The 23,019-nt window shown below is 47.0% G+C and overlaps 1 protein-coding gene across 7 annotated transcripts in view; it reads left to right on the forward strand.

Annotated features, from left to right (window-relative positions):
- Window positions 1–23,019, forward strand: part of SNX6 (sorting nexin 6) — a 203,171-nt gene that overhangs the window by 35,060 nt on the left and 145,092 nt on the right. For all 7 annotated transcript variants that reach the window (XM_033952085.1, XM_033952086.1, XM_033952089.1 and 4 more), the window contains 2 exons: window positions 2,437–2,558; window positions 3,449–3,572. In XM_033952085.1, coding sequence (XP_033807976.1) covers window positions 2,437–2,558; window positions 3,449–3,572 — 246 coding nt within the window. The remainder of the gene's footprint in view (window positions 1–2,436; window positions 2,559–3,448; window positions 3,573–23,019) is intronic.

The raw sequence follows: 23,019 nt of genomic DNA on the forward strand, positions 1-23,019 counted from the left end.
CCTCCTTGGAACTAGGATTGGCCTTTTGATTTGGTCCCCACATCTTCTTAGGCTGTTTGTGCTGTTTATAGTGCTACCCCAGTCAATTCTAGAGGCCCATACCTTGCCTGTTAGATGTTCATTGATGCTGTTGGCCAAAAGAGCTGACACTGGTTGAGTTGGTGCTCCTTTCCAAATCTTTGAGAGAGGAGGTACCTCTAGTGTCCAAGAAGAAACCAGCATGCTGCATGCTCGCCTACAGTCAGGCCGTGAGTCCAGTGATATGAGAAGGGTTTGGCCGCTGGCTCCCTCAAAGTACAAGTTGCAGGTCTCGTGTTTTTTAGGGCTTGAGTAGAAATGGTTTCTTTGGCCTTTTATCCAGATGTCGCCAGATTTTGGAAAGGAACATTGCGGCTGCATTCTCCTCTGCTACAGGCGTTCCCGACATGGAATCTTAACTTGGTTCTGCAGGTCTTCAGTAAAGCTCTGTATGAGCCTTTGTGAGAGGAATCTCTGATAGATATTACCATTAAGATGTTTTTTCTAGTACCAAAATCTTCAGCAAGAAGGGGTTTGGAGCTACAAGCTCTTTCATGCCTTTTCTCAGATTTAAGGAGGCAGTGGTCTTCTTCCGCATGGTCCCTTCCTTTCTTCCAAAAGTGGTCTCGGCCTTCCACGTAGAACAGGAAGTCCAACTACCCACATTTCATCTCATGGTTCAAAAAAGACAAAATTTTGACATTGCTGGATGTTAGGAGAGTTCTCTATTACCTTGAGGTGACGAATTTCACATCTCAGATCTTCTTTTTGTGCCAACGAACCCTAGTTGCCTGGGTAAGTCAGCTTCTAAGGCTTCTATTTCCAGGTGGATTTGCACAGCATATATTGGGAGAGCACACTCTGAGGGGTGTAGCTTCTTCAGGAGCAGAGTCTCCCAAGGAAATTTGTAGGGCGGCTACACCCTTCATACTTTCACAAAATTTTACTAAGTGGACGTAGTAGCATGAAAGGATGCCGCTTTTGGGTCCATGGTGCTCACAGCAGGCTCATCTGCCCTGCCCTAGACTCAGAGGATGGCTTTGGTACATTCCACTGGTTCAAGACTTGTATGCCTTTTGCACTAGAAAGGAAGATTAAGTTCTTACCTTGATAATCTTCTTTCTAGTAGAGACATATTAATCTTGAAGGCCCACCCTGTCAGATTTCAATTAGCCTGCATGCTGTCTCAGACAAGTATGTATTTCCAGATGGTGGTGTCTGTTGTCAGACAGATTTGGAAGTACTGATTGATTGATTGCTCTATTCCAATGAGAAAAGAGAGAGGCTTGAAAGCTATATAAAGTATTAGTGCTGGTTTCACTCATAAGAACATAAGAATAGCATTACTGGGTCAGACCAATGGGCCATCAAGCCCAGTAGCCCATTCTCACAGTGGCCAATCCAGGTCACTAGTACCTGGCCAAAACCCAAAGAGTAGCAACATTCCATGCTACCGATCCAGGGCAAGCAGTGGCTTGCCCTATGTCTTTCTCAATAACAGACTATGGACTTTTCCTCCAGGAAATTGTCCAAACCTTTCTTAAAAGTAGCTACGTTATCTGCTCTTACCACAACCTCTGGCAATGCATTCCAGAGCTTAACTATTCGCTGAGTAAAAAAATATTTCCTCCTATTGGTTTTAAAAGTATTTCTCTGTAACTTCATTGGTGTCCCCTAGTCTTTGTAATTTTTGATGGAATGAAAAATCGATTCATTTGTACCCACTCAGGTAGGTAGCTTGTTCATTTCTACATTGTTTTCAGTTATAATTATATTGGCATTGATTTGTTGCCTTTGACTTGTTGCAGATCAGAAAAGAATTGGCTGGTCAGGGAGTACACCATTTCCTGTCCTTATCACTCCTCTTATAGGAATTGTCAACTGCTTTGATACGAACTGAGATGCTGGGGCACAGCCCAGAGATGCAGGAGGCAGAGTAAAGGAGAATAACCCACTGGTTCAAGACTCGTATGCCTTTGTGCTAGAAATATTATCGAGGTAAGAACCTAATCTTCCCATACCATTGCCAAAGAAGTATGTTTACGTGCCAGTATATAAAACAAGTACAGCCATTTTAAAAAAAGACATTCAAAAATAAGGCAGCATGCTAGGGAGTTAGAAGTTGCACTGTGTATATTTAAGTGGTGATTTGAAGCAGGTGTAAATGCTTCTGATTAAAACAAAAAAAAAAATTAGATCTATATGTATATTGCATTCTACAACAAAAAATACACATATATATTGAAGGTCTGCCCAAACCACTTCCAGTATATGGTATGGTATAAGCATACATGCTGATTTATATATGTAAATGCAAATGGTACAGAGCTTCCTGTGACTGCAGGTTTGTACTAACTTTTGAAAAGAGTGGTGGAAACTTCCATTTTTTATTCTGAACATCTTTACTCTATTGGATAGATCCCACCTGCCCCCCCAAAACCAGATTTTGACGCATCAAGAGAAAAGCTACAGAAACTTGGGGAAGGAGAAGGGTCAATGACTAAGGAAGAGTTTACAAAGATGAAGCAGGAACTGGAAGCGTAAGTCATTTTAAGAATTTTAAAGATAGATGTATGTACAGAGAAGTGACATACCCTGCAAAATCTACTCATAGCTGTCCCAATCCCCTAAAATTATTTATTTTTATGTATTTAAAAAAATCTATATTCCACATATCCAGCAATTCTAAGCGGATTACAAAGTAATGTACGAGTAAAATCACAAAAACATGACAAATACCGTAAACGCCTCAATACAACAACACATAAAACATTTCTGCAAACCAGAAGACAAGTTTCAAGCTTATTAACTTTTTAATATACCGACCATCAACAAGTATCTGGCCGGTTAACAGTAAAATTTTAAAAAGAGAGAAAAAAAATAATAATAGATATTTAAAAATGATGAGAGTGAACATCAAAGACATTAACTTGACAGTCTTGAAAGTGAGGGTAAAAGGGATAGGAGGGGAAAAGTTACATCTTTTGAGAAGAGAAGGAGAAAGTGGGAGTGGGGTAAAACATATTGGGTGGGGTCGCTTTTTTAAAGACCACAAACTCTCCCCCAAATAATTTACATAAGTTGCATGAAAAAACCCCAGCAGCTAAGAAAGCCTATTCAGACCTTAAAAGAGCACACAAACAACATAGTCTTCAAACTCCTCTTAAACTGCAACACACTACTGGCCTGCCTCAACTCCAGCAGCAGCATATTTCAACAAGCAGGCCTCTCTACTGAGAACGAGGTTTTCTGAAGCCCTGCAAACTGTACTGCACTCAAAGGTGGCACTTTCAGACACAACTTGTCCATAGAACGAAGATTCTGTCTCCTGCAAGTTGCCCTGCTCAAGAAAAGAAATTATCCTACAGCTGCGCAGCTATTTAAGATTTAATATTATCTTAATTATCATTCTATTCTGTTTTGTTTCCAGTGAGTATTTGGCAATCTTTAAGAAAACTGTGGCAATGCATGAAGTATTCTTGTGTCGTGTGGCAGCACATCCTATTTTGAGAAAAGATTTAAATTTCCATGTCTTCCTGGAATACAATCAGGATGTGAGTATTCTCCATTGTGATGGCTTTGTTCTGAGTACTAAATAAAATGAAAAAAAATTTGATTTGGAACGCTTCATTCACTGACAGTGGGTATAAGGTTTTGTTTTGTGTTCATGAACTTTTGCCTTTAGTCTTCTATCACCTGTAAATAAGTGCTCTTTAAACGGGTTTTTGACACCTATTCCGGAGATGCTGAAGTTGGGCTAGGATATCCACAGTGAATTTGCATATTTTGGATCTCCAATGCATGCAGATTTCTCATACATATTCATTATGGATAGGAATAATAGAGAAGCAGAGCATATAGCATAAAAAACTCTTTATTAAACATATTCCCAGGATATAGTAAAATGCCTAATGTGGCCGTGTTTCACCAAAATGGCAGCATCACGGGCAGGTTAACCAGCTAATTACACCAAAGCTGCAGTAAAAATGTACCTGGGTTCATTGCAAATGACAAGCAACCATATGATCATAACCTAGCGTATCTGTTACTACTATACTATTATTATTTCTATAGTGCTACCTGACTCAAGCAGCACTGTACATTAAACACGCAAGAGACTGTCCCTGCTCATAAGAGCTTACAATCTAATTATGATTTTTTTTTTGCATTAAATTATGGCTTTTCTAGCGTCAAATCTTAGTTTGCAAATTCCAGACAATTCTTTAAGTACCCTAGGGTAGAGAATGACACTGTGGCGGTTTACCCGCGGCCACCGCATTTTAGCCGCGGGTCACCCGCCGAAAACGGGGAAGAAAACTAGCAGTCGCTGCGGCGACGGGGACAAGGCCATTCACCGCCCGCGGGGTGGTGAATGGTCTTGTCCCCGCAGTGAGGCATGAAGGATTGCGCGGTCCCCGCAGCTCACACCCGCCTGCCCAATCGATTCTAGTGTTTAGCCAGCTCTCTCCCTTCTCCTCACCTTAGTTTGTAGATTTTCTTTTTCGGCGACCCGCACACTATCAGAGAGCCGCGCACCCGCTGCTGCTCAGTTTCGATCTTCTGCTCTGACGCAACCGGAAACAGGAAGTTGCAGCAGAGCAGAAGATTGAACACTGAGCAGCCGCGCTCTTTGGGGAAGCGTGCAGGTCGCCGAAAAAGAAAGCCTGCAAACTAAGGTGAGGAGAAGGGAGAGAGCTGGCTAAACACTAGGATCGATTGGGCAGGCAAGTAGTGGCTGCGGGGACCGTGCGATCGCTAGTGTTCCCGGCTCAAATTGGAAGGAGGGAGTGAAAGGGAAAAGGATTCTGGGCCAAGGGGATGAAGTCGGAAAGAAAAACCCACAGCAGGAAAGAAAGGGAAGGACTGGCAGGTGAGCCAGATGCTAGAAGCAGGGGGGGGGGAAAAAGCTAGATGGGGTTGAAAAGAAGAGACACACTGGTATGGAAGAGGAAGATAGGGGAAATCTGGACACAGGAAGGTAACAGAAAGAGGGGAAATTATGTGCATGGGGCATAGGGACAGAGACATAAAGGGGACATGCCATGGGGATGGTATATGGACACAGGGGGGGCAATGACAGATACATAGGGGAGATATTAGAAATGGAGAAAATAGGAGCACAGAAGCGAGATGGTTTGTGGGGATGGGACAGGGACCGAGCTTGCAGGCTCCAGTGGCTTGCACAAATTACATTGTAACGTGCCATGAAAATAAGAGGAAGGAAGGTAGATAGGCCACGCGAGAGGAGCTGAAGGGTAGTAGAAAGGAACAGATGGTAAAGGAGGGAGGGAAGGGTGGTGGTGGAAAGGAATAGAACAGACATTGAAGGAGGGTGGAGAGGAACAGACCCCCAAGGGAAATGTGGAAGACAGAGTGGGAAGAAGACAGATGCCAGACTATGCGGGAGCGGAGGGAAGAAGATGGGTGCTAGACCAATTGGGGGGGGGGGGGTTAAGGGAGAGGCACAGTAACAGCAAATGGAAGACGCAGAGAGAAGACACACAGTGGATGGAAGGAATTCAATGAGAAGATGTGGAAAGCAGAAACCAGACAACAAAGGTAGAAAAAAAAATTATATTTATTTATTTATTTTTTGCTTTAGGATAAAATAGTATATTAGTTGTGTTGATAAAAATTTATAAACAAAGCCCTGCCAGCTGAACATCTCTTTCTCTAGTTCAGCAGCAGGAACTTTGATTTATAAGAAAGGAATAAGCTAAATATTACAGTACTAAGGCTTATATGGATGCAGCGGGGACGGTGACGGGGCGGTGAATGGGATGGCAGTGGCGGTGACGGGGCGGTGAAAGGGATGGCGGTGACGGGGCGGTGAAGGGAACGGCGGTGACGGGGCGGTGCAGAGGATGGTGGGCCGGTGACGGGGACAGATTTTTTCCCCGTGTCATTCTCTACCCTAGGGTACTGAAAGAACTAAAGGAGAAAATAGCGAAACTACTACAGCAAGTTTGCAGTCTATCCCTGAAAACAGGAGTGATCCCGGAGGATTGGAAGATAGCCAATGTTACGCCCATCTTTAAAAAGGGATCAAGAGATGACCTGGGGAATTACAGACTGGTAAGTCTGACCTCGGTTCCGGGGAAAATGGCGGAAGCGCTGATAAAAGACAGTATCGATGAGCATTTTGAAAGAAATAAACTTCTAATCACAACCCAACATGGCTTCTGCAAGGAAAGATCGTGCCTAACAAACTTACTACATTTCTTCGAAGGAATTAACAAATGGATGGACATAGGGGACCCCGTAGACATCGTATATTTAGATTTCCAAAAAGCCTTTGACAAGGTACCCCATGAACGCCTACTTCGGAAGCTGAAGAACCATGGGGTGGAAGGAGACGTATATACCGTATTTTCACGCATATAACGCGCGCGTTATACGCGTTTTTACCTACCGCGCATACCCCTCGCGCGTTATATGCGTGAGCGCGGTATACAAAAGTTTTAAAACATAGTTCCCACCCCGCCCGACGCCCGATTCACCCTCCCAGCAGGACCACTCGCACCCCCACCCCGAACGACCACTCGCACGCGCTCCCACCCGCACCCGCATCCACGATCGGAGCAAGAGGGAGCCCAAGCCCTCTTGCCCGGCCGACTCCCCGACGTCCGATACATCCTCCCCCCCCGGCAGGACCACTCGCACCCCCACCCCGAACGACCGCTCGCACGCGCTCCCACCCGCACCCGCATCCACGATCGGAGCAAGAGGGAGCCCAAGCCCTCTTGCCCGGCCGACTCCCCGACGTCCGATACATCCCCCCCCCCCGGCAGGACCACTCGCACCCCCACCCCGAACGACCGCTCGCACGCGCTCCCACCCGCACCCGCATCCACGATCGGAGCAAGAGGGAGCCCAAGCCCTCTTGCCCGGCCGACTCCCCGACGTCCGATACATCCCCCCCCCCAGCAGGACCACTCGCACCCCCACCCCGAAGGACCGCCGACTTCCCGACAATATCGGGCCAGAAGGGAGCCCAAACCCTCCTGGCCACGGCGACCCCCTAACCCCACCCCGCACTACATTACGGGCAGGAGGGATCCCAGGCCCTCCTGCCCTCGACGCAAACCCCCCTCCCCCCCAACGACCGTCCCCCCCCAAGAACCTCCGACCGCCCCCCAGCCGACCCGCGATCCCCCTGGCGACCCCCACGACCCCCCCACCCCCCTTCCCCGTACCTTTGGTAGTTGGCCGGACAGACGGGAGCCAAACCCGCCTGTCCGGCAGGCAGCCAACGAAGGAATGAGGCCGGATTGGCCCATCCATCCTAAAGCTCCGCCTACTGGTGGGGCCTAAGGCGCGTGGGCCAATCAGAATAGGCCCTGGAGCCTTAGGTCCCACCTGGGGGCGCGGCCTGAGGCACATGGGCCCAACCCGACCATGTGCCTCAGGCCGCGCCCCCAGGTGGGACCTAAGGCTCCAGGGCCTATTCTGATTGGCCCACGCGCCTTAGGCCCCACCAGTAGGCGGAGCTTTAGGATGGATGGGCCAATCCGGCCTCATTCCTTCGTTGGCTGCCTGCCGGACAGGCGGGTTTGGCTCCCGTCTGTCCGGCCAACTACCAAAGGTACGGGGAAGGGGGGGTGGAGGGGTCGTGGGGGTCGCCAGGGGGGTCGCGGGTCGGCTGGGGGGGCGGTCGGAGGTTCTTGGGGGGGGGTGGGGGGGGGGGGGGGGTTTGCGTCGAGGGCAGGAGGGCCTGGGATCCCTCCTGCCCGTAATGTAGTGCGGGGTGGGGTTAGGGGGTCGCCGTGGCCAGGAGGGTTTGGGCTCCCTTCTGGCCCAACTACCAAAGGTACGGGGAAGGGGGGTGGGGGGGTCGTGGGGGTCGCCAGGGTGGTCGCGGGTCGGCTGGGGGGGCGGTCGTTGGGGGGAGGGGGGTTTGCGTCGAGGGCAGGAGGGCCTGGGATCCCTCCTGCCCGTAATGTAGTGCGGGGTGGGGTTAGGGGGTCGCCGTGGCCAGGAGGATTTGGGCTCCCTCCTGGCCCGATATTGTTGGGGAATCGGCGGTCCTTCGGGGGGAGGGATGTATCGGACGTCGGGGGGGGGGCATCAGGCTTTCAGGATGGGGACAGACCTTCAAGGGGGGACAGTGCACGGAAGTCAGGGGGGGTGAACGGAGAGTCGGGACAGCGCACGGAAAGTCGGGGCAGTGCACGGAAGTCAGGGGGGGGTGAACGGAGAGTCGGGACAGCGCACGGAAAGTCGGGGCAGTGCACGGAAGTCAGGGGGGGTGAACGGAGAGTCGGGACAGCGCACGGAGGGGCGGGGCAGTGCACGGAAGTCAGGGGGGTGAACGGAGAGTCGGGCAGCATGCGCGGTATAATCGTGAGCGCGTTATACCAAAGTTTTTGTGCTTATCATCGTGATTTCTGCGCGCTATACACGTGTGCGCGTTTTATACGGGTGCGTGTTATTTGCGTGAAAATACGGTAGATGGATCAGGTTGGCGGGTAGAAAGCAGAGGGTAGGAGTGAAGGACCACTACTCGGACTGGAGGAGGGTAACGAGTGGTGTCCCGCAGGGGTTGGAACTCGGACCGCTGCTTTTCAGTATATTTATCAATGATATAGAAAGAGGGACAAAGTACGAAATAATAAGTTTCAAGTTTCAAGTTTATTAATATGTTTGATGAATCGCTTATTAAAATTACTAAGCGATGAACAAAATTAAAAATAGAGTATAATACAAAGAAACTAACATATTGACAATATTCTTTCATAAAATACAAACATGAGTCGGGAGGGAAAATGCAAAAGTTACAATTTTCATTTTGGTAGAAAAATGGAAAAAACAAGAGGGTGGGGGGTGGTTAAACTATAGCACATTTTGAGACCTCACTTAAGAAGTTTAAATATTAAAAGCATCTTTAAACAGATAAGATTTTAAAGATTTTTTGAACATTGTGACATCTTTTTCGTTTCTAATATATTGTGGCAGAGAGTTCCACCATTGAGGGCCCATCACAGAGAACATATCCGATCTTATTCCTATAATTTTCAAAGAAGGAACAGAGAGGAGATTTTGGCCAGATGAACGGAGTGGGCGTTGAGTACTGTGTGGTATTAATAATCTAGATATAAATTGGGGTTCGTTGAATGCTAGAGTTTTAAATATAAGCAACATTATTTTAAAAATGATCCTATGGCCAATTGGAAGCCAATGGGCATCTTTCAACAACGGTGAAACATGGTCATATTTCCTAGGATTGTATATTAATTTGATTGCAGTGTTTTGTATTAACTGAAGTCTCCTTTTTTCTTTTTGAGAAATATTGAGGAGAAGTGCGTTGCAATAGTCAAGTTTTGCTATAATTAGAGAGTGAATTAGTATTTTGATCTAATTTGAGCTCAGAAATTTGGCAATTGATCGGATCAAACGTAACTTAAAAAAGCAATTTTTGACAGTAAGAGAAATATGTTCGTGATAATGCAGTCTATCGTCAATTATTACTCCAAGGATTTTAACAGAGGAGACTAGGTTTAGTGGAGTATTGTTAAGAATGAATGAGGTTTTCAGGGTTATATCTTTTTTCCAATTGAATAGCATTGATTTTGTCTTATTTATGTTTAGTGTCAATTTGTTTGTGTTAAGCCAGTTTTGTATTGTTTCCAGTTTTTTGTTGATAGATGTAATATCATTATTGTTTTCTGGGTCCAAAGGATGAATGAGTTGAATATCATCGGCATAAGAGAAAGGAGTGAAGCCGATGGACTGACAAATGCTTAACAATGGAGAGAGAAAGATATTAAACAGGAGAGGGGACAAAATAGATCCTTGAGGGATTCCGAAAGAAGAGGAGTAAGTTTTGGACAGTTCGTTATTAAACCTAACTAAAGAGGTGCGATTAGCGAGATAAGAGGTAAACCAAGAAATAACTTTCTCGTTTATACCTATTGATTCTAACCTATGTAAAAGTAAATCATGGTCTATAGTATCGAAGGCGGCAGAAATGTCTAATGAAAAAAGGATAACAGATTTGTGATGGTCTAAAAAATATTGTATATTCGATGTTAGCCCTATCAAAGAATATTCCGTGTTGTGGAATTTTCGAAGACCTGTTTGGTTAGGGTGTAAAGCGTTAGTATTTTCAATAAAATCGGAAAGTTGATTAAATATCAATTTTTCTGTTAATTTTGCCAGAAATGGTAAATTAGCTATTGGGCGGTAATTTGAAAGTTCGTTTATACTAATTTTATGGTTTTTAAGAATAGGAGTAATGATTGCAGTCTTCCATAGGGATGGAACGGTAGCAGTCAGAATAAGTGAATGAATGAAAGGTCCGAAGTAAGAATAGTGTTTTTTTAAGTAAAATGGTGGAATGATTTTGGAGCTGGAACCTTTTAAATTAATTTGTTGAAAGAGAGATTCTATATCTTTAATTGAAGGGATTTTGAAATTGGAGCACTTTGCTATAGGTATAAATTTTGTTTGGTTAATATTTGTTGGATTATTTGTTGTGTTTGAGGGAAAAGAACTTCGAAAATTGTTGATCTTTTGAATAAATACATCAGCTAAGTCTTGTGCTTTTAAAGTGGACTTTTGAATAGTATTATTTATTTTGTTTTTTGGGTCTATTGATTTTAGAATATTATATAATGTAGAGGAATTTTTAGCTTTGTCAATTTTATTGGAATAGTATGTTTTTTTTGCCTGATTGATTTTTGTTTTGTAGAATGAGACATTATCCCTATATGTTTGAAGATTGGATTGGGTTTTATTATGTTGCCATTTTCGTTCTAGAGAACGCAATTGTTGTTTCATCAGGTGAAGTTCTGCCGTGAACCAAAGATTTGAAAGTTTGCGGACAGATATGGTTTTATTTATTATTGGTGTTTTAATGTCTAAAAGAGATAACAAAGATGAATTCCAAGCAGATAGTTGGTCTTCAATGGAATTGGAGGAGGGTGTTAAAATAGATGGGTCAAGAAAGGAAGTAATATCTGTATTGTCCAATTTGAAATATTCTCGGAAACAAATAGTTTTAGTTTTGGATGCTGGTTGCGGTAATCTTAGTTTGAATAGATCAAGAGAGAAGGATATGAAATAGTGATCAGACCAAGGGACGGGTGTAACTGACAGATCAGAGAGAGTAAGGTGGTGAGATAGCGGAGCAAAAATCATGTCTAAAGTGTGGTTTGCAATATGGGTTGGTTCAGCTATTTTTGGATGTACGTTAAGAGGTTTTAGAATGTTTAATAAGTTTTTGGTAAATGTGTTGGAAAGGTCATCAAAATGAATATTGAAATCACCCAAGATAAAGGGAATAGTTGTTGAAGAACAACAATCAAATAGGATATCCTGAAGGAGAGAGAATTTGTTTTGTCCTGGGGGGGGGGGGGAACGTAGAGTAGTAAAAAGTTGAGTTTATTGTTTAAGTTACATTTAAGGTGAAGATATTCGATAGTAGCATCTTTAGAAGAGTGATCAGAGAGGTTTACAAGATTATTTTGATAAATGACTGCTAGACCTCCGCCTTTGCGGTTATGGCGATGGTTAAAAAGGTAATCATAATTGGGGGATAGCAGTAAGAGAGATATGCTTCATCACCTTCAGCGAGCCAGGTTTCTGTGATAAAGAGAATGTGCAGATTATGATGGACAATATCATCTTTTAAAAGGTGATATTTGTTTTTAATTGATCTAGCATTGACGAGTCCAAGTCTCAAACTATTAACTTTAAAGAAAACATTTGGAAAAAATGTTGAAGTAGTGGTTTTTACCTTAGTATTATGAAAGGAAGTAGAAATTGGGATTTCTAATAAGGAGGGATAACGAGGAGCAGTTGTTTTATGATTTAAGGGGCGATGGCCCCAAAAGGTTGGGATACTGTTGGTAGACATATTAATTTGTAATGAGTAGTTCAAACCAAAAATTTGGATTCCTATAAAGTAAAGACAAAGTAGAAGAAAAATTGTGGGCCAGTATTTAAAATTTGTAGACGACACCAAACTATTTAGTGGTGCTCGGACTAAAGAGGACTGCGAAGAATTACAAAGGGACCTGAATAAGCTAGGGGAGTGGGCGATGAGATGGCAGATGAAGTTCAATGTAGAGAAATGTAAACTATTGCATGTAGGAAGCAAAAACCTGAGGTACAGCTATACGATGGGAGGGATATTATTGAGTGAAAGTACCAAGGAAAGGGACTTGGGGGTAATAGTGGATAAGACGATGAAGCCGTCGGCACAGTGCGCAGCGGCCGCTAAGAGAGCGAATAGAATGCTAGGTATAATCAAGAAGGATATTACAACCAGATCGAAAGAAGTTATCTTACTGTTGTATCGGGCGATGGTAGGCCGCATCTGGAGTACTGTGTCCAATATTGGTCGCTGTACCTTAAGAAGGATATGGCGATACTCGAGAGGGTTCAGAGGAGAACGACACGTTTGATAAACGGTATGGAAAACCTTTCATACACTGAGAGACTGGAGAAAGTGGGGCTCTTTTTCCTGGAGAAGAGGAGAATTAGAGGGGATATGATAGAGACGTACAAGATCATGAAGGGCATAGAGAAAGTAGAGAGGGACAGATTCTTCAAACTTTCGAAAACCACAAGAACTAGAGGGCATTCGGAAAAGTTGGAAGGGGACAGATTCAAAACCAATGCTAGGAAGTTTTTCTTCACCCAACGGGTGGTGGACACCTGGAATGTGCTTCCAGAGGGTGTGATAGGACAGAGTACGGTATTAGGGTTCAAGAAGGGATTGGACAATTTTCTGAAGGAAAAGGGGATAGAGGGGTACAGATAGAGGACTACTACAAAGGTCCTGGACCTGTTGGGCGCGATGGACCTCTGGTCTGACCCAGCAGAGGCACTTCTTATGTTCTTATGTTATGTAGGTCCTTTGTCATGTTATCCACATCAATTTTTTTTGTTTGGTTTATGGAAACTACAAGAACAAGGGGGCACTCGGAGAAATTGAAAGGGGACAGGTTTAGAACCAATGCTAGGAAATTTTTCTTCACTCAGAGGGTGGTAGACACCTGGAATGCGCTTCCGGAGGATGTGATAGGACAGAGTACATTAAGGGGATTCAAGGAGGGATTGGACAAGTTCCTGAAGGATACAGGGATTGAGGGGTATAGATAGAGGTAGAGATAGGATTATGAAAAGGTATAGATAGAAGAAAAATGGGGATTGAAAGGTTTTAGACAAAGGATCACTTACAGGTCATGGACCTAATGGGCTACCGCGGGAGCGGACTGCTGGGCGCGATGGACCCCTGGTCTGACCCAGTAGAGGCAATTATTATGTTTAATTTTATTTAATGTACTGCCCTTCCTTAGGCAATAACAAAGCACTTAACAGCAACAAATTGCATGAGAAGGAGTGTCTAGATTTAAACTACCGTATTTTCACATAGATAACGCGCACCCGTGTAAAATGCGCACACGGGTATAGCGCGCAAAAAACACAAATTTATGTACAGAAATTTTTTATATACCGCGCACACCCGTATACCGCGCATGCTGCCCGACTCTCCCATCGCCGCCTGACTCTCCTTTTGCCCGCCCCGACTCTCCTCTGGCCACCCCGACTCTCCTTTCGCCCGTCCCGACTCTCCTCTCCCCCTTGAAGTCCTGTCCCCACCCTGAAAGCCTGATGCCCCCCCGACGTCCGATTGGCCCCCCCCGCCCCGCAGGACCGCTCGAACCCCCACCCCGAAGGACCGCTCGCACGCACCCCCACCCCGATGGACCGCTTGCACGCACTCGCACCCGCACTCCCACACTGAAGGACCGCTCGCACCCCCACAGCCTCCCAACCCCCCCCCCCGCCATCATGTAGAAGCTCCTACCGGTGTCCTGCTGCTTCCTCTTGGCGGTCCTGACTCCCCAACACGATCGGGGCAAGAGGGAGCTCAAGCCCTCTTGCCCCAGCTAACTGCGGCATCCCCGACACGATCGGGGCAAGAGGGAGCTCAAGCCCTCTTGCCCCCCGACTCCCCGACACGATCGGGGCAAAAGGGACCCCAAGCCCTCTTGCCCCGCCGACTCCCCAACTCCCTGACAATATCGGGCCAGGAGGGAGCCCAAGTCTTCCTGGCCCTGGCGACCCCCCCCCCCCCCCCCCCCGCTAGTTGTTCGGGCCAGGAGGAAGCCCAAACCCTCCTGGCCACAGTGACCCCCTACCCCCACTACATTACGAGAGGAGGGATCCCAGGCCCCCTGCCATCGACGCAAACCCCCCTTCCCCCCAACGACCGCCCCCCCAAGAACCTCCGACCGCCCCCCCAGCTGACCCGCGACCCCACTGGCCGACCCCCACGACACCCCTACCGCCCTTCTCCGTACCTTTGTGTAGTTGGCCGGACAGACAGGAGCCAAACCCGCCTGTCCGGCAGGCAGCCAACGACGGAATGAGGCCGGATTGGCCCATCCGTCCCAAAGCTCCGCCTACTGGTGGGGCCTAAGGTGCCTGGGCCAATCAGAATAGGCCCGGGAGCCTTAGGTCCCTCCTGGGGGTGGGCACATGGTCGCTCAAGGGTCCTGCTGCACAAGGGTTGGGAGGGAGGGAAGGGAAGCTGGGCAAGAGTCCTGCTGCATGAGGGATGGGGAGGGAGGGGAGGATAGAAGCTTGGCAAGGGTCCTGCTGCACGAGTGATGGGAGGGAGGGGAGGAAAGATGCTGCACATGTGGGGGAGAGAAAGGAAAGAGGAAGAATTGGGGTGAAGGAGAGGAAGGGAGAGATGATCATGTACATACTCCGAAAATAAGACCTAGTGCCTTTTTTGGGCCTAAAATTAATATAAGACACTGTATTATTTTCGGGGAAAGTAAATAAGGTCCCCATCCGAGAGGGAAATATTTTGTTTGTTGAAAAGAACCTTGTACCCAACCTCTCTCTAGGAGCATGAGAGCATGTAAGCGATTCCGCCATGCACAATAAGATGGGGATTGGGCCAAAGTCCTCTCTCCTAGAATAACCTCTTTTGGCCAGTAGACCAGCCTTCCTAATGAAAAGCATCCCAAATCTTGCCGGCAGTCAGAAGGATTTGTATTTATCCAAAAGAAAGCCTATTGGGGTGAAGGGAATAAGAGTGTACCACCAAATGTTCTAAATATTTAATCACCTGCTGCTAAAATACCCTAACCACTGGGCAACTCCAAAAAGCATGAAAAAAGATTTCAGGTCACGTTGACATTTTTCATACTGTGAGGACCCCGCCAGTCCCGATTTATACAATTGTACTTGTGTAAAGTATGCCCGGTGCAGAACCCGAAATCGACATTCCCTTAGTTCAGCGGACACAGAAAGAGTAGAGATACCTAAACCTAACTCAGGTGCCCATCTAGCACACAAGGACTCCCAAGATCTACTGGGAGCAACAAAGACACAGTCAGACCCATCTCCAGAAACTGATCAGAAAATCCCTGAAGCTTACTACCCAGCCTAATCCGATGACCCTCCACTTCCAAAGAACATACATAATGTTGTAATTGTAAATAGGCATTATCCCAGGACAAGCAGGCAGGTATTCTCACATATGGGTGACGTCATCCGACGGAGCCCGGATGCGGACACCTCACAAGCAGACTTGCTTGAAGAAACTCGAAGTTTCGAGTCGCCTACATCGCGCATGCGCGAGTGCCTTCCCGCCCAGCACAGGGCACGTCTCGTTAGTTCTTAGTTTTCCGCGGAGCCGAGAAGTCCGTCTTTGACTCTCTGCATTCAACTTTGTTCACTTTTTGCCTTCTCTTAACCGCAGTTGGTGTTTTTTTCGTCACGAATCGCTTTTATTTTGTTTCTTTTCTTTAAGTTAAAAAAAATAAAATAAAATTTTGTCTTCTTCTGTTCGTTTTCCGGGACGGGCCGCTCGGCCGCAGCCTGCGAGCTTCGACTTTGCAGCGGCTATTTTTCTGCCTATGTCCCTGCCTGCTACAGGCTTTAAGAGGTGTAGCAAGTGTCAGCGCGTGATCTCTCTCACGGACCCTCACGGACGCTGCCTCAAGTGCCTTGGGCCGAAACATCATCCTAGGTCATGCCTGCCTTGCCAAACACTTCAGCCTCGTGCTTTCAAGAGTCGTTGCATTCTGGTGGACAAACTTTTCGAGATGGAGTCTCCTACTGATCCCTTGACTTTGAAGGTGTCTTCAGCCTCGACTTCCATCGAGGTTCCTTCTGCGCCTCCTGCTTCCACCTCGAGCCTCATCAGACATAAGAACATAAGAACATAAGCAGTGCCTCCGCCGGGTCAGACCATAGGTCCATCCTGCCCAGCAGTCTACTCCCGCGGCGGCCCAAACAGGTCACGACCTGTCTGAATCACCAGAAGGGGCTCCCTTGCCACCTTGGTTTCTCATTGAAGTCCTATCTTCCCATCGAAGTCCTAACCCTCCGGTCTTGCACATGCACGACCTGATTGGGTTTCTATACTTATTACCTGGTTAGCTTTCTATACTTGTGTTACATCCCAGCACCTCTCTCAGTATCCCACGATCCCTTTATCCCTCAGAAATCCGTCCAATCCCTGTTTGAATCCCTGTACCGTAGTCTGCCTGATCACTTCCTCCGGTAGCGCATTCCAAGTGTCCACGACCCTTTGTGTGAAAAAAAACTTCCTTGCATTTGTTTTGAACCTATCTCCCTTCAGTTTCTCCGAATGCCCCCTCGTACCTGTTGTCCCCTTCAGCCTGAAGAATCTGTCCCTATCCACCCTCTCTATGCCCCTCATGATCTTGAAGGTCTCTATCATATCTCCCCTGAGCCTCCTTTTTTCCAGAGAGAAGAGCCCCAGCCTATCCAACCTCTCGGCGTATGGGCAGTGTTCCAGCCCTCTTACCAGTTTCGTTGCTCTCCTTTGGACTCTTTCAAGTACTGCCATGTCCTTCTTGAGGTACGGCGACTAATATTGAACGCAGTATTCCAGATGTGGACGCACCATCGCTCGGTACAATGGCATGATGACTTCCCGCGTCCTGGTTGTTATGCCCCTCTTTATGATGCCCAGTATCCTGTTGGCTTTTTTCGAGGCTGCTGCGCACTGTGCAGATGGCTTCAGTGATGCATCCACCAGCACACCCAAGTCTCTCTCAAGACTGCTGTCTCCCAACAATGCCCCCCCCAATTTGTAGTTGAACAACAGGTTCTTTTTCCCTATATGCATGACCTTGCATTTTTCCACGTTAGAGCGCATTTGCCATTTGTTTGCCCAGTCTTCCAGTTTGTCCAGGTCCCTTTGTAGGTCCTCACACTCCTCCCTGGACCTAACTCTGCCGCACAGTTTGGTATCGTCTGCAAATTTTATAACCTCGCACTTTGCCTCCTTTTCCAGGTCATTGATAAATATGTTGAAGAGTAACGGCCCCACCACCGATCCCTGTGGCACACCGCTCGTGACTCCCCGCTAGTCAGAATATTGTCCCTTTACTCCGACCCTCTGCAGTCTACCCGACAACCAGTGCTCGATCCATCTGTGCACATCCCCTCCCACCCCGTGGTTCCACAGCTTCCTAAGCAGCCTTTCATGTGGCACCTTGTCGAAAGCCTTTTGAAAATCGAGGTAAATGATGTCTATAGGTTCCCCATTGTCCACCCGACTGCTTATTCCCTCGAAGAAGTACAGAAGGTTCGTTAAGCATGACCTTCCCTTACAGAATCCATGCTGGCTTGTTATCAGTAGGCCATTTCTCTCGATGTGCTCGCAAATACTGTCCTTGATCATAGCTTCCACCATCTTCCCTATAATTGAAGTCAGGCTCATCGGCCTGTAGTTCCCAGGGTCACCCCTCGATCCCTTCTTGAAGATAGGTGTGACATTCGCCAATTTCCAGTCCTCTGGTACCTCTCCAGTTTTCAAGGATAGGTTGCAAACATGCTGGATTGTGCCCGCTATTTCTTGTCTTAGTTCCTTTAGAACCCTTGGGTGGATCCCGTCTGGGCCCGGCGATTTGCCGCATTTTAACCTGTCTATCTGTTTGAGGACATCCTCCTTACTTACTTCTATGTGTTCCAATTTTTCAGCCTGTTCCCCACTCATGAGCTCCTCTGAGTCCGGTATATTAGATGTGTCTTCTCTCGTGAAAACCGACGAGAAGAACGTGTTCAACCTCTTAACTACCTGTTTATCCTCCTTAATCACTCCCTTCCTATCCCCATCGTCCAACGGCCCCACCTCCTCTCTCGCTGGTCGCTTCCCCTTTACGTAACTGAAGAATGCCTTGAAGTTTTTCGCCTCCCTGGCCAGCCCCTCTTCGTATTTCCCTTTTGCTTTTCTAACCTCTCGGTGGCATTCCTTTTGGCATTTCCTGTGCGCCTGGTGATTTTCCTCCGTTGGGTCCTTTTTCCATCTCCGGAAGGATACTTTTTTGTCATTTATTGCCCTCTTTACTTCTGTTGAGATCCAAACCGGGTCCTTTGACCGCTTGTTCTTGCCGCCTTTCCTGAAACTGGGGACGTACATTCTTTGTGCTTCCTGCAGGGTGTCCCTGAATAGGGTCCAGGCGCTTCCTACAGTCTCCATCCTAAGGATGTTTCTGAGCTTCCTCCCCACTATTTCCCTCATAGCAACATAGTTCCCTTTCCTGAAGTTGAGCGCAGTTGTTGCGGTCCTCCTTACTGTGGGTGTCCCCCTTTCTAATGTGAATCTGATCGCGTTGTGGTCACTGTTGCCTAGTGGTCCTCCCACTTCTACCCCTCTTGCAGGCCCCCCTAATCCGTTTAGGATGAGGTCAAGAGTAGCACTCCCTCGCGTCGGTTCCCTGACTAGTTGCTCCATGAAGCAGTCCCTCACAGCTTCTACAAATCCTGTTTCCCTAGTGCAGTTGGAGTGACCCATACTCCAGTCAATCCCCGGGTAGTTGAAGTCCCCCATCACTGTTACACTTCCAGTCCTGCATTCTTGTCTCAGTTCAGCTTCCAAGTCGTGTCCGACTCCTTCCGGCATACCAGGTGGACGATAGTACAGCCCCAGTTTTATGCCTGCACCCTTGTTTCCCGGCAATTTGACCCATAGCGATTCCAGCCCCTCTGCCTTCTTTGCCATATCCATCCCGACCGAGTAGATAGAGTCCTTTATATATAGTGCTATGCCTCCCCCCTTCTTGTGGGCCCTGTCCCTCCTGTAGAGCTTGTACCCCGGCAGCGCCACATCCCATTAATTCTCCTCTGTCCACCATGTTTCTGTAATTCCAATTATATCCAGGTCTTCCCCCTTGGCCACGACCTCTAGTTCACCCATCTTGGCCATGAGGCTTCTTGCATTTGCGTACAATCACCGCAGGTCCCGTCGTTTTTCCTCCACCTCTGTATTTACCTGGGCCACCTCCCCTTGAACTTCGGGCAGTTCTCCTGTTCCCTGTTCTTCTGCTTTGCCCTCAGCCTTTACCCTCGTAGCTTTCGGTTTCCCCACATTCCCGCCACCCCACTTTCCCGCTTTTCCTCTGGGTTTTCTAGCCCTACCGGCCCCCTCCTGGGCTATCATCCCTTGAGCCTCCGTTTGATCCCCCTCGCCTTGTGGCACCCCTATATTGCCCTCAGCTTTCGCCCTCGTGCCACCCAGTCCCCTTGTGTCTCCATGCCCTTAGTCTCCTCCCAGCAAGCTCCCTTTACCTGATGTTTCCCTCGCTGTCTGATCATAAGATCCACCGGTCTCTCTACTTCCTCCTTGCAGTCAGCCCGTTCAGCATCTGTTCTGGATACTGTTGTCCGAAGCGTCAACATCAGATCAGCTGTCGGCTTTCCCCCTCTCCTCAGTTTAAAGCCCTCTCGATCTCCTTCCTCACATTGGCTGCCAGTAGTCTAGTTCCCGCTGTGCTCAGGTACAGGCCGTCCCGCCGGTAGAGCTTACTCTTTCCCCAGAAGGACGTCCAGTTCCTCACAAAGTGGAAGCCCTCCTCCTGGCACCATCTCCTCAACCATGCATTCACAGCCTGGAGGTCTGCCTGCCTCTTTGCATCTGCTCTCGGTACAGGCAGGATCTCTGAGAATGCTATCCTCCGGGTACTCCGCTTCAGCTTTCGTCCCAGGACCCTGAACTGGTCAGTCAGTGTGGCCATGCTGAAGTTCCTCCGGCTCACATCATTCGTTCCGACGTGGATTATCACCGCAGTCTCCTCTGTCTCTGCTCCGTCCAGGATCCTCTCGATCCTATCAGTGACGTCTCGTGTCTTGGCCCCTGGGAGACAAGTCACCAGCCGGTCCTCCCTTCCTCCAGCTACGTGACTATCAACCTCTCTCAAGATCGAGTCTCCCACCACAATAGCAGACTTCCCTTTCCTCAGCAACATCCTCTGTCTCAGACCTTCATCGTTTGCAGCTGCTCTTGCTTCGACGTCATCTGCTGTATCTTCTGTTTCCTCAGGTCAGATAGCTCGGCAGTCGTTTCCACCGGTGGTGATTAAAGTGTCCAAGATTACTAAGTCGAAGCACACTCACACTCCATCTTTGCCGGCTTCTTTCCAGACCATATTAGAGAAGCAGTTTCTTCAGTAGCTTACTATTATGGGTCCTAAACTTCTTCCTCTTATCCTGCCTGGGCATTCAGCAGACTCCCGCGAGGTCGAGCCGCTTCCTATGTCCCAGTCGGAGCTTCCACACTCTTTGCAGGGAGCAGAGTCTCTGCGAGTGTCTGGTCTGCCATCCAAGCATGAAAAGCAAGGAGCAGATTCTTTGCGAGTGCATCGACGAGAATCCTCACACTCTCAGCAAGGAGCAGAGTCTTTGCGAGTGCATCGACGTTCCTTCTCCAAGCCTCTGGAGCTTCGATCTACAGCCTCTAGTCCTATTCATACATCGGCATCGGCTGCTTATGTCTCCGAGGCGAAATCTCCTCGATCCTCGAGATCTGGTTCCAGACACAGTTCTCTCCACCGTTTGAGGCCTTCATGGAGGCATTCTTCCAGCATCGTTCTTCGCAGGATAAACCATCTTCCTCAAAGCCTCACTCTACTCCAACCTCGACCAGACCACCAACTCCTCATTCGAGGTCTCCGATGCCGGACCTCGAGGATATTCCGGTCTCGATTGCCTCTTCCAAGTCACCAGGTTCCTTTGATGCTTTTTTCCATGCTGAAGCTGCTTCTTCGACACAAACTGCCTCAACGTCCTCGAGTCCTTCTCGAGGCAAAGCATTGCCAGATCAGCTATCTTTCTCGTCTTTCCAGACTTGGATGTACAATTGGATACTGGCTCCAAATATTCTAAGGAATATCTAGAAGTCATGCGTCTTCCTCAGCCTCCGGCAGAGACTCTCAAGCTTCCACTTCATAAGCTTTTGAACCAGACTTTTGCTCGATGCATGGAGACTCCCTTTTCCATACCAGCAGTTCCAGGAAAATTGGATTTGAGGTATAAGACTGTGCATTGCAAGGGATTTGACAACTCACAGTTATCTCATCAATCCCTGCTTCTTGAATCCTCCTTGAAGAGATCCCATCCTTCCAAGGTCTATGCCACAGTTCCTCCTGGAAGGAAGGGGAAGACTATGGACAAATTTGGACGTCGCATCTATTAGAATGCTATGATGTCCTCTAAAGTCCTCAATTATAATTTTTATTTCATCACTTATTTTGAATTTCTTCTTTCTCTTCTACCAAAGTTTTTGGCTTATATGGATAACCACATGCATTTTGAGTTTCAAGAAGTCATTGCTTCTTTCTCTCAGTTACGTTTCCATCTCTTGCAATCATCTTATGATGCCTTTGAATTATCTGCCTGATGAGTTTTGTTCTGAATTTTATAAATTCTTACATGCTAACATAACACCTGTTTTGGCCTCATCTTTTAATGCCCATGTTCAGAGGGGATCTCTACCATCTTCATTGCAGGATGCTCATATAGTAATAGTATTGAAGCCGGGTAGAGATCCAAATTTGCTGTATTCTTATCTTGCTTTGAATACTGAGGTAAGGTTGTTTGCAAAAATTCTGGCTAATTGTCCGACCTGTGTACTTCTGATCTCTTAGTGGATCCACAGATGGGATTTGTGAGGGTTCGGAAAGTGGCTTGTAACCTTCACTGCATCTTGAACTCTCTGGAGTATGTTGCTAATCTCCATTTAACATCCCTCCTGGTTAGTTTCAACGCAGAAAAAGCGTTTGACCGGGTCTCTTGGACCTTTTTATTTGCAGTTTTACAGCATCATGGTTTAGGGGGGCTTTATTTGGCAGCCATCCAAGCACTTTATTTTTCTCCTTTGGTATCTATCTGTGTAAATGGGGTGCTATCATCCTTTTGAGATTAAGAAGGGTACTCGGCAGGGTTGCCCCCTATCACCTCTTTTGTTCATTTTAATGCTAGACCTTTTAATAAGGGATATTAGTGGAGTATCCATTGGCAGGTAGGAATTCAAGATATTGGCCTTTGCAGATGACCAGTTAATGCATTTTATTAATCCAGAAGCCTCCCTATGAATTTTGTTAATGGTGATAGCAGAATATGGGGATTTCTCAGAATTTAAGTTGAATTTGGATAAGTCCCTGGTGATCACTACCTCTTTGGAGGTACATGAGGGTTGGGTGGGCCGGTTCCCATTGCGGTGGGCAGATTCTTCTTGATATTTAGGAATTCACTTAACTTCCTCAACCATATCTCTTAAGAACATCAACTTGCAGTTACTGTTAGATTATATGTGCCAACACTGGGATGCCTGGAAATTTTTTCTTCTATCTTTATATGGTAGAATTCAGCTATTTAATATGGTTATCTTTCCAAAATGGCTTTGTTTTGCAACTCTTGCCAATTTGTTTATTACAGAAAGATATGCGAGAGCTATATAGATTGCTATCTAAATTTCTCTGGGAGGCAAGAAGCCTCGTGTAGCTTTTCGCTATCTACTGGGGTTTTGGTCTCAGGGTGGGATGGGAGTTCCTGATCTGCAGAAGTATAATCAGGCTCGTCTCCTTTGCTATCTTGGAGACTGGATTCTGGGACAGGATGACCTAAACCTGCTTTGATTACGAACGTTCCTAGGGCTTCGTTTCCTGTCCCTTTATGCTCTTCTCTCTTACTGGGCTCCCTCAGAGATACCTGAAAAATTTTAGT

The sequence above is a fragment of the Geotrypetes seraphini genome, chromosome 7 (assembly GCF_902459505.1).
Source record: "Geotrypetes seraphini chromosome 7, aGeoSer1.1, whole genome shotgun sequence".
NCBI classification, from domain to species: Eukaryota; Metazoa; Chordata; class Amphibia; order Gymnophiona; family Dermophiidae; genus Geotrypetes; species Geotrypetes seraphini.